The sequence below is a fragment of the Octopus bimaculoides genome, chromosome 10 (assembly GCF_001194135.2).
Source record: "Octopus bimaculoides isolate UCB-OBI-ISO-001 chromosome 10, ASM119413v2, whole genome shotgun sequence".
Taxonomy (NCBI): Eukaryota; Metazoa; Mollusca; class Cephalopoda; order Octopoda; family Octopodidae; genus Octopus; species Octopus bimaculoides.
In genome coordinates, this window is record NC_068990.1 from 94,472,188 (window position 1) to 94,485,073 (window position 12,886).

At 36.2% G+C, this 12,886-nt stretch overlaps 1 protein-coding gene across 2 annotated transcripts in view; it reads right to left on the minus strand.

Moving 5' to 3' along the window:
• LOC106875100 (inositol polyphosphate 5-phosphatase OCRL) overlaps positions 1 to 10,181 on the minus strand; it is an 81,758-nt gene extending 71,577 nt beyond the window's left edge. The window contains exon 1 of one of the 2 annotated variants that reach the window (XM_052971391.1): positions 9,154 to 10,181. In XM_052971391.1, coding sequence (XP_052827351.1) covers positions 9,154 to 9,210 — 57 coding nt within the window. In that variant the 5' untranslated portion in view covers positions 9,211 to 10,181. The remainder of the gene's footprint in view (positions 1 to 9,153) is intronic. The other variant, XM_052971392.1, reaches the window with a different exon arrangement.
• Positions 10,182 to 12,886: the final 2,705 nt, after the last annotated feature.

Consider the following 12,886-nt stretch of genomic DNA (forward strand, 5'->3'; position numbering starts at 1 on the left):
CTAATGTTCAGCTTTTCTCTCAAGATACTTACGCTCTGACGGGTATTCACACTGACATTACACATCCATTGGAGCACACTGGCTTCATTCCTTGCGAGCTTACGCATGTCCTCAGCAGTTACAGCCCATGTTTCACTGCCATGTAGCATGGCTGTTCGTACACATGCGTCATACAGTCTGCCTTTTACTCTGAGTGAGAGTCCCTTTGTCGCCAGCAGAGGTAAGAGCTCTCTAAACTTTGCCCAGGCTATTCTTATTCTAGCAGCTACACTTTCAGCGCACCCACCCCCACTACTAACTTGGTCGCCCAGATAGCGGAAGCTATCGACTACCTCTAGTTTTTCACATGCAGATGTAATAAAAAAAAAACCTTTTACAATATTACTATTGAAATACATTGCCTTTCTTTCAATTAATTTTAAAAATAAGAATTTATTAAAAGCCCTATTTATTCATTTTTGTCACCCTCACACACCTTTCATAAAATTTCATCTTTATCAACCTCTTCAAAATGGAAAAGCTCTAACTTGAAACCTTTCAACTGTGTCCACGATACAACTTCCTTTAACACAAAAAACATATCAGGCAGACCATCTGTTCTTCCTTGCTAAAGGAGAGCACAGTGTTGGTCTTCATGAGATATTCAGCTGATGGTCAAATCTCTCCATATAGAAGCTGTTCAACATAAACACACCAATGAACAGACACTTTCATCTAATATGGAGTCACCAGCGGCACCAACATGTCCGTGCCACAGAGTTTATTTCAAAATGACCAAAACTCATCCCACAGTACTGCTAGGACTTTTGGATATTGTCCGTAATCCCTGACCTGAAAGTCTTCTAAACAAGAGTACACAGACTGTCCTTGTCAACATCTGGAATTAATTCCAGACCATTGTTATTTATATATCATCCACTAATCTTTTTGTAGAATGCAAGGGTTGACCGGCCACTGACCAGATGGCCCCAAGTAGAGTGCTGGGAGTGCTTGGCAACATTCCAGATGCCAAATGACGTAAGTCGATCCAAGATTGCAGCTTAGTTGAAGAGATAAACTGCATGAATAATGACTACACTTGTTCACTATTGTCATCAAGAAATCTCTGAAAATGTATGAAACTCACCCTATGTTTGTGCATCATCAGCTACAGCATCCCGAAAGTCCCTTGTAGTGGATGCTGGCAGCAGAGAGACCTCCTGACCAGTAGAACTTATCCCTTTTACAAGAAGCAAAGTTGCACATACTCCCCCTCATTCAGTCAGATGATTTCTGGGACATGGCACAATGGAAATAGAGACCACTGAAGTGGTATTGAGGTTAGCTACTTCCACTTGCCAAGGACAACACCCTCAAAGTCCATTTCTGAATAAGGCAGGTCACCATGTTTATGACTGCTTCCTAGTTGTTATCCACCTAGGCTCTAAGCACTTTGACTGGGCCCTTAGTCCAGTGACTAAAGTCACTTGATTGCATGAAGTGGAAGTTTCCAGAGATCAGTCGAGTGAGTGCATCTCTAACCAAACAACTGACAATTGAAGGACTGCAGGAATAATGGTCTTCTAAGGGTTAACAAGTATAAATAAAGCAAAAATTAGTAGGTTTATAACATGGGCATAAATTAGGTTTAAAATGATAAAAGAATGAAACAGCTGTCTAATTTATATTCGTAGCATTAGCATATTGTCCATACAAATATCATTAACATATTGTGTCATTTATTAAAAAGAAGGTCGGTCTTCATGATCAAGCAACAAAGTCAAGTAATGCTTTAGATCAACAGATTAAAAGTAATTTGTCATTTTGGAATTATAGCCGCATGAAGAGAGGAACTTGGCTTAACCAGAAAATTAATAGTTATGGAGTTGCTTTGGAAACACAATACAGGTTGTTACTCTAGAACCCAAAAGAGTTCATAATAATTGGTGCTCAACCTATTTTGTAGACTAAAAGTGAACGAGGAATAAACCTTTCAGCACACCTCCGACCTCAGCCATGTCAGGCGAAGTTCAAATGGACAGGAGCTGACCTATTTCGGCACAATCTCTCCTGTGGTATGTCTGTCCTTCTAGCTGCCACGTCTGGTTATAAATACAGTAATCAGCAAAGGGGACAGACAGAAAGGATCTGGGATGCAGAGACACACAGGAGATAGCCGACCAGTATTTTCTCAGATGAACAACGCACACACAGACACAAAACATATTCATTTCTACCACATCATATCCACAGATGTATCCTGTTGTTTTCCTTCTCCAGCTCGAAGCAGTTGGCAACAAATTAATGTAGTGAAAACATGTGTATACCAACAGCAAATGCAAGTCCCGTAAATAAATGATTTAAACCATAAATCGATGTCATTCCATTATTTACTTGGAAGGCATCCACACGTCGATCACATCTGTTTACCTCAGCACATTCTGATACACACCTTCTCCACCACAGATGTATTACAGGCATTGCTGTCAGAATGCCGACAGCTGATACAGATCTCACAAGTCATCTTGCCCAACTTTCTAACAGTTCGACCAATCCACTTGGTTGGTACTCTTTTTATAATCAACCCCCACAAAGAATGAAAGGAAAAACCGACCTTGGCAGGATTTGAACTTAGAACATGGGGGGGGGGTCAGAACAAATACCCTGAGACTATTCTATTGACTGCTCTAATCACTGCTACGTCGTCACATTCCAAATAAATAAATTTTATTTTGGTGGATTTCAATACAAATTATAAAAGCAAGAAAAAGTCACTGATCTTAATCATTTTGCTTCTTTACAAAAGAGAGTTGTGCGACAACTGCTTGAAAAGGCGAAAAGCTCAAACCAGAAGAAGACAATGTTCACTGATAACTTGAAGCAACTTAGCTGAAACATTATACAAAGGAAGTGGTTAGGGTTAATATTTGAAGTTTACAAGAGTTAGGTTGGTGTTAGAAAGGACAACGTATGTGAAGTGTGTAAAAATGACTAAATTACAGAACCCCTTTGACCATGCTCAAGAGTTGCTGTGAAGAGCAGATGACTCACAGAACTGGCAGAGTCAAATGTTAGATTTGAATAAATTATACTACATGTATTGAATATGTTTTTTCTCTAGTCTGGAAATCCAAATACATACACATGAGAGACTTCCCCTGGTTGGCCTTGAGCTATGGTAGAAGATAACTGAGGTGCCACAGAGTGAGACTGAACCCCAAACCAGAGAGACTGGTTATTGACAAATGAAAAAAAAAAAGAGCTTTTAAAGAGGCCTGGATATCATCATCATTATAATCACTTAACATTTGATTTCCAAACTGGCATGAGTTGGATGGTTTGACAGGAACTGGCCAGGTTCCATGGCTGGATACCCTTCCTAACACTAACCCTTTTATAGATTGTGCTGGGTGCTTTTACGCAGCACCAGCATCGATGCATTTACATGGGTAGTGGCACAAATGCTTTATATGTGGCACCCACAAGCCTGCAAGGTTAGGAATGCAGCAGACATACCTGCATGCAAGAACAACCATGTTTTTACTAGGCAAACTGCCAAGAGACTCGGCCCCCTGTCATCCCCTCTAATATCTGTAGATCCTTTCTCACCATTTTGTCCATCTTTCTGGGTCTACTCCTTCCCACATTCTCCCACTACAATTAGAGATCAGCACCTCTTGATGTAACCTGTCTTCATTCATACACATCACATGACCGTACCAGCACACTCTTCTCTCATTCATTTTCGTTTTTACAATTCTTACATGCTCTTTGTAATTTGGATAATCTTAAAAATGTAGAGATATTTGTTTAAATAATCTTCACAAGGGTTCCAACATCTCCCCACAATGGTACTCCCCACCACCATCAGCAACACCATTGTAAAGCTGCCATATATCTTCACAAATCAATAGATTTTCTCTGATAATGACCTGTTTGTTTCATTAATCATTGATCTCACTATAATTAGAGAAAGAGAGAGCGAACAGCTGTTGTTTCTATAGGAAACGTTTGCGTACCAGATGTATTAAACAAATATACCACTGCAATCCAATGAGAGAGTATCTTTTGAACTACTAGAAATAGCAGTCAAATTTCCTCCAAATCACATTATACTGTCTTAGAAAAGAAGGACACATTGGGTAATGTGATCTTAGATACACTCTTCTAATATAATAAATGTGAAAACTAGTTTCTGCATGTCTGTGTGTCACACTTAGACTCCGCCCCCTTCACTATTCAATGACACTCTTACTATTCCTCATGATGGGGTGAGAGTAATAGTAGGCATAGAGACGGTGAGGGTGGTGGAGAAGAGAGAGAAAGAGAAAAAGAAATTTAAGGGAGAGTTGATGATATTTTATTAAAAATAGTAGTGTTGATGGTGGCAGTGGGAGTAATAATAAGAGAGAGAGAGAAAGAGGAAGATGATGTACAACTTTGTTTCACCATGTCTCTTTGACAGAAATTCCTGTCGCCAACATACTGAACACTCATTTTTATTTTATTTTTTGCTTTCTTTAATACATATATATACACAAACACACACATATAAAATACACTTTAATTGAAATAAAGTTTCCCCAAAATTAAACATATCTAATGAACTGTGGCACCAACTCGAAAGGGTTTAATTGAACAAATCAACCCCCACTACATTTATTTTTTAAAAATCTGATACTTATTCTATTCATCTCTTTTGCTGAACTACTAAGTTAAAGGAATATAAATAAACCGACACCAGTTGTCAAGCGGTGAGGAGGAGGGGGGCACAAACACATGCATATATGACAGGGTTCTACAGTTTCCATCAAATAAATTAACTCAAGGCAACAGAAGGAGACATTTACTCATGGTGTACTGAACAGTGGGACTGAACTGGAAACCACGTAATTGCAAATTGAGCTTCTTAACCACACAACAATGACTTCACCTATGGTGCAAAAACTCATGGTGATGATGATGATGAAACTGATAACAATAAGATTATTTGATACTGTTTTCTTTACCCAATTCAAATATTTAACTAAGAGCTGCTGCCACCATCACCACCCCTCCTTCACATATCTATATCAAGGTTTTGAAGGACTTGAGTCTCATCTAAGAAGTAGTAGTGGTGGTGGTGGTGCTAAGATGAGTGCCGATTTTTATTTTTTAAAGAATACACTCCAGATGTAGGAGTGAGAAGCTTGTGGCATGATTAAAGACCAGGCTTTTCTCTAAACAGATCTATTTAATCCAATGAATAAAACTCATTGATAAAGAAAAAAGGTCATGTTATTTTCTCTGTTGCTGTGAAGTCACTGTTTTGATTCTTCCAGGGACATAAAGCATTGCTTTCGTTTACTGCTGCACATAATGGACGTCTTGTTCTGGGAACTGCTTCAAGAAGTAAAATATTTTCCTTCTTATCTCTTCACTTTTGCGTGCATGTGTGTGTGTGTTTTATTCTCTTTCCCTCACTACTTTTATTACTCTTCCACAAAAATCACGAATCTTCAGTCGTCACAATTCATAGTTCTTGAATTAACAATATTTTTATGAGATGCTGGTCTGGTGGTTATTACAATGAGTCACGGGAATTGGCAAGACTGGATGGACCCACACACATTTCCTAGCATATGACACTTGTTTAATGTTAGTCAAGTGTCACTGATAACAATGTATCCACCAGATTAAATTGAAATGAAACTATTGATAATAAAATTAAGTAACACTATAGAATGCCATACAATTGAGACCAACAAGCTTCTATGAGGGAAACACACAGATATGTGCATACATATACATCCAAATCCACTCACAAGACTTTGGTTGGCTTGAAGCTATAGCAGAAGACAACTGAACTTGAAGCCACAATTGAGAAGCAAACTCCTCAGTTACATAGCCATCTCTGTGCTCTATATGTATCCATCCCTCTCTTCTAACCTACCCAATCATTTCGTTTCTCTCTCTTGTTACTGCTCTCTTCTTGTAATCCTCTACTTCCCCAATTTCTGGCACCATTAGTAATCCCCACCTCTGTACTATCCTTCAAAGCTTACAGACATTGCCTGCCTCCTCTCCCCCAATTTCCACCATATCCTGCCTCCCTCTCACCCATCCACTCTTAGTTTTTCTGTTCTACTCATGTCTACTCATCTTGTACCATGAAGTGACACTGCGCACCTCATCATGCTATGTATCTCTTTGCAGTTACTACCGATTCAATTCTTACTCTCTCTCCTAAATATCAAAAGCCAAGCAGCTCCGCTACAACAAGAACCTGCTCTGCTCCACCCCCTTCTACCTTAACCCACATCTGCTATCATGGAGCTCCTCCCTTATGGTTTGGAGGCTTACAAATTGCATGGCAACCTCACTAGTGCTGGTGGTATGAGAAAAGTACCCAGTATACACTGTACAGTGGTTGACATTAGGAAGGGCATTCATCCATTGAAATCCTAATAAAGCAGGCACTGGAGCATGACGTACTCCTTGGATCCACTGGAGCCTGTCAAACTATCCAATCCATGTCAGCATGGAACACGGACGGTAAATGATGAAATATATGGCACAATCAATTTTACATCCAGTTTCAATGCTGTCATAAGTTGGACAAAACGGATAATATTCTACAGCCAGATGCTCCTCCTGTTGCCAACATTCATTTTTTAAGGAAGGTACTTGTTTTTTATATTTCAATGGTGTTCCTACAACAAAACTGCTCAAGAGAAGCATAAACATAACTGATGATCATATATACACACAAGATCGTTGTAATGTCGCTGTGCAATCAAAACATTTTTATAAATAGTTTCACCTATGACAATTCGTCCGAGAAGAACAATCAGCAGCTTGATTCATCTCATCATTATTAAAAAAGAAAAATCTTAAACGCCTATAACTGTCAGTTAATTTATTATAATTAACTATTTATTACTTCAACTTTATTTTGCAAAGACATGTGAAGAAAAAAAATATAAGTGAAAGAAATTTATCGATGGTTCGCAGGCAAAGACAAGTAATGTGATTCGGGAGTATCCCAGAGAAAAAAACAACTGCAAAACGTTATTTCTAGAACTTCAGAATCTTATTTAAATGTGTAAAAAAATTCTTTCATTTACTCTTTTCACAAATTTACCCTCCCATAAAAGAACTTAAGTTTAACAAATTTAAAATTGTCCAAGGACTTTATGACTTTATGTGTGTGTGTGTGTGTGTGTGTGTAACAATGGAATTTCATGAGTGGAGTGCGAGACAATTTGTCTGGTTGTCACTTAATGCAGTATTTCCTCAAGGTCTTCCTGGGATTGTTAAATTCGTTGTCACACTTCCCATTCTTAAAACTAAAAATAAATAACCGGTGTAATGTGTGAATGAGATGTCCTCGTTAGTCACTACTCTAAAACTGTTTGTAAACTATGTAGGTCACGAGGTGTGGCCACATTCTAACCGTTTCTATATTGACTTTTTCCTTGTTAAGTTACACGACTCTTGTTGCTGTCAGATTTTTTTTTAAAGAATGGAACGTTTGCAAAGACAAAAAAAAGAAAATCTTATAGTAAGTCTAATGAGGATTATATGCAATAACGAAATAGTTTAACAAATTATTAAAGTGCTTTTAATAGGTGGGAAAAAAAAAGGTGGGGCGAGAAATAGAGTTAAAATGACTTTGTAATATCACTAGAGACACCAATTGGTTACCTGTAAAAAAACGCTACCATATAAAAAAATGTAACATATTGTGTCGGTTAACTAGTAAACGGAAATAAAAATTACTATTAGGTGGAGAAACTAAAGTTCGTATTTTATTTCAGTACCATGAATAATGGTTAATGCTAGGGTAACTGTTTGTTGTTGCTTAGCTGCATATCAGCCCTGATCTAGCAGAATTATGATTAAAGGTATTCCGCTATGATCATCCATTCATTTCTTACGTTGCTCAACGTGTCCATTTCTTAAACTGACGTGATTTGAGGGGGATATTTGTCGCTTTCTAGCAGGTTGAAAAACCACTGACTTCCTTGTTGATTATGTGATTAGGGGAGGCGGACTGACAACTTTTATCTGAGTCCCAGATCCATTCATGTTTTCCTGCGATATCCAGGAAACAATCCACATGTATATCTAAGCATGTGGATACCATAACTTTTGGATAAAACAAAAACCATGTTCATAATATGTTATGTAACGGCTACGCAATAACATTTCTACCTTTTACCTCGACATTTAATAGTTTTTATAGCGAAAAAGTGACAACAGTATTTCAGGTTACTCGTGTTTCCGTTTCAAATCTTAGTCAAAATTAAATATAATTAGTAAACATAAAAACGCTAAGTCTGGGGGGTAAAACCCTGTAGTTATGCCGTTTCTAATTTACGCATAAAGAAAGAAATTTAGAGGGAGGGAGCAATGCGATAGCGCCGACCCCAGGACTTGATTGCTACTTTATCTTATGGAGTCCGGAGGGATGAAAGGCAAAGCTGATCTCAGTGGAATGGGAATTAAGATTATGTAAAGGATCAGAAGAAATACCGCAAGGCATAAACAAACAAAACAAAACAAAAAAAAATTAAGAAATTATCAAAGACGTCGAACACTTTTCCAAGAAAGTTGTCGAAATAGAGATGTCATTGTTGCACATGAGCTTCCCTCATGAGAGATCAAGAGGCTTGGCTGAAAAAAGGGTGAATGACGTCGTCTCTTCGACACTCTGTAGACCAATATCGAAGGAATGACGAAATATGAACCTGTATGAGGATAGGTGGTTAAAGATAGTGGTAGAGAATAGAACTTTAAAGGTCAAAAAACGTAAAACGTGATATAAAAGGCTGGGACAGTAAGTTAGCGCGACTGGAGAAATGAATAAATGGATTTAGCAACCCAGTTGCTGCATTGAATGACGATATATAAATGAACAGATTGAATTAATCTGTTCCAACCTCCATTTTTGTTTTTTTAATGATACGAAAAGCGAAAATTATCTTTTTGAAACGTTTGATTAAAATTAACACGTGTTGGCAATTAGAGGAAATAAACACGATCAACGTTATCTTCGTTACACATGCTAAGAGAAAATATAGACATCTTGCAATATGAAAGGTGGAAAAAGAATGATACAATGAAATAAAAGCTTTTTAAAGGCAAGAATAATGATTCTAATACAATTGAAATACCTCAGAAAAAGGATACAATCAAACATTTCTCATCATCGGCGAGTAATTTTTTCACCAAAGGTAAAGCTTCCATTATACCTGTTGAGTAAATCCAAAATAAACTTTAGCAACTACATAAGAAATAGGGATTTCCTACTGAATTCCAGTTCGGTTCTGTTTATTATATATACATCCAGGGGGAAACAAGTAGAATATTCTTTTGTATTTCTAAATCGGACAATTGTTGCGACGGGTTTACGATTGAATGGCAGCTGTTGAGGACATTCAAAGAGAAAATTGAATAACTTCACACGGCAAAGCGTTCACATGTCTGGAAAATAGTTCATATTTTGGGTTTTCTTGTAGCTAAAAGAAAGTAGAGAAAACTGGAATTGTACATCTGTATTCATTTCTAGTGAGAAGAGAAAAAGAAAGTCCTCTTTTTGTATTTCAGGACATGGAATTCTTCCACTCGCATATTGTGTCCCAAGCAACTAAACAGATTTTTTAAAGATACTATGTAATATCTGGCGAAATTATAGAATTTACTGCACGTAGGAATGACAAGTGTTCACCGTCATTTCTCCGTTCATTCTTCATACATTTGTCATTTTATGCAGACAGCTCAGATGAGAAAGACGATGGTGATGATGCTAACAATTTGGACAAGTGTGACTTGATGCTTTTTTTCTTACGGTTTTGTTACGAGTGCATTCAAATTTCATCTCCGATCTTTATTATATTCGTTTAGTCTTTCCTTATTAGTTGGTCAAACTGCATCTTAATTCCGGGCATCAAAACAACCAACAGGTTCTCGCGGTTGAAACGTTTTCATTTCATCCAAATCTCTTTCGACAGCTTTCTTACGGTGAGTTATTTAGTAATTTGAAGAATCTGGAATAATTGTAGGTGAGTAAGAGATGATGAGACAATTATAAATCATAGAACCAGCTGGATCGATCCATCAATTTGAAAAGAATCCAAGATAATGTTATTGGTTTGTGTGCTGGAAAGACACAGAACCGACATTATATATACAACAGAGCCAATAGATTTAGTTGCGTATTCCAACTTAGAAAGAGAGAGAGAAATATTGAGGCCGGGACGAAAGTTTTATTTGTTTTTAGTTCCAATCTAACACGAAATAAAACTACTTCGTAAAAACAAAAATTAAATTAAAGTTTTAAAAAATTAAATTTTTTTTCACGAAATTATAAGAATTAATTTTATATATTAGAGAAACAAATTTTCACAAGGATACAAGTGACTGAAAATCTATAATGCGTTTGGGAAACAAATAAACGCAATAATTTCTTATTTCCTAAACACGTTATTTCTTTATTTGTAACATATGTGTGTGTGTGTGTGTAGAGGAAGTAACTAGTATATAATTACTGTATAGGTATCAATGGGTTTTACTTCAGCATCAGAATGTTGATTTCTTGAGTACAAAACGACATTTATAGGTAAAAAAATAAAGCTAAAAGAATGTATTACATTAATTTCCTTTGTCAAGCACAAGGTTAGCATTGATTATTCTGTTTAGAATTTCTATATTTTCTAATTTATCGGCCTTGAAATCTTTTTTATTTCAACATCAATCACTGTGTGTCGACAAATTAGAAGAAAAAAAAAATTCTCTTATATTCACTTTTTAAATCTTCCGAAGCTGCAAGTTAAATTTCTTTTAACTTTTCCTTTCACATTTAAAGTTCATCTGCCGATGAACATGTCTAGATTTACCTTTGTTTTTGATTTTTTTCGTTATTCCTTATAACATTTTCATCGAATTTTATATCAAAATTCGATGTGGTTCATTACATGGAACTTAAACTTTCAGTTATGATCCGATTTTTCATTAACTATTATGGGACGTTTCCATTTTCATAAGATTGAATAACTTTTTATTCTTATGCAACCAGTCTTTCTTTAAAAACTGAAATCTTTCAGCATAAGGAATCGATAAATTTATTTTTTTAAAAAAAGAAGCACAAATATAAATTTAAACATTTATTAACGAAGTGTGTTTCTAATAAAATACGAAACTAAAACGTATCTGTTTAAAGAGAATGGCGGAGAGAGGCGTTACCAAGGTAACGAGAGTCTGTGATGACAAACTTTACTTTATACAACATATCGACAGCGAGCAGAAAATTTCTAATGAGACGGGAAATCACCTGAAGAAAATATTTTATGTTTAATGTATAAATTTAATGAGTGACAAACACATGAACAGCAGCTTGTACTGGAGGAGAAGAAACCAACGATACTTAACGCTGGTAAGTGAAATCGATAAAATAGTTAAAATCGATGTGATTTTGGTGAACGATTGCTGGTTTATTTATTTCATGATTAATCTTCTTTTGAATTGATGATTTATTTATTTCATCCAGAACTTTGTTATTTATATGTGACAAGGATAGTAGAATACGAAGTAAGCTGTTGCGAACTGAGTATTGGGGGAGGGGGACCAGGGAAAAATCTTGCATATTTTACATAACCATTGGTGTGGCACTAGTGAAGTTGGGCAGATAGTAATGATGTCTCCATGTGGCTAATGTTTTGCCATTTTTGTTCAGTTACCATCATGGTTTAAACTAGTGCACACCTTGAGTTTGCTATCAAAATGTTTATTGAGAATGGTGGATCTGGAAGGATGTTTCTGCCACACCGATGGTAACTGTGAAATGTTGTTTATGCTCAAAATTTTCATTTTTGAAATATAATTAATCAATTCATTTGTAAAAAAAAAAAAAAATGTTTTTTTTAAGTAAAGCAATATTTAAAATATTTGGTTTAAAATTTTGAATCATATGTAGTCAATGAAAGAGAAAAACTGTCCAGATGCGTAAAAAAAAAAAACTCTCATGGATATACCATTCTTGATAAACACTTCAACAAAAAACCATGGTGATAACTGGGGGGAAACAACAGTAAAACATCAACCACATGAAGACACTATAATTTACCTGCCAAACTTCACTAGCCCCCACACCAAAGACCATGTAAAATTTGTGAGTTTCCTGCCACACCTTGTGTTAAAGCCAAAGAGGGGCATAGGAAGGGTGTGGCAGGAGGGACAGATTTGGCTGACATGGATTGCAACCATTGCTAGTTGGAGATAATCTTGTCACCTGATGCCTCTATGTGGAGTGAGAGAAACTAAATGACTAAGATCCTTTAGTTTCATTAGAAATGAACACAAATTCAATATCTAAGCTACAAGATCTGAAGATCTTTCAGAGCATAAATTATATTGTAAGTAATAAATGCTGTATGTAATAATTATAAACTTTGGATTCAGGGAACAAATTATTTCCCAATTTCTGGCATTTAACAAAAGAACTTTAAAAACTTTTTTTTAATGCTATTTTTGGTAATGTCTTTTCTTTTCTGTTGCTACTACTACTACTACTACTACTACTACAATCATTAAGGAGTTTCATTGACAGAAATATCATTGCAATGATTTATTTTAAACAAATCATTCCCTTTCTTGCCACTGCTGTCGTCATCATCATCATCATCATCATGGGGATGAAATTGGTACAGTTTTGATGGGTCTACAACTATGGCACACCTCGACAGGCTTCAATACTTCATCTTCCCCTTCTTCTCTACTTCCACACCTTCATCTTTTCTCTCTTTATTTTTCTTTGACTCTCCCTCTTCCTCTCTTTCCTTCCCTCTTTTTCTTCTTTTGCTGAAATATTGTTTGGGTTTTCTTTCTGTGAATAAATAACATTTGGCAAGTTCAGACTTAAACTGAG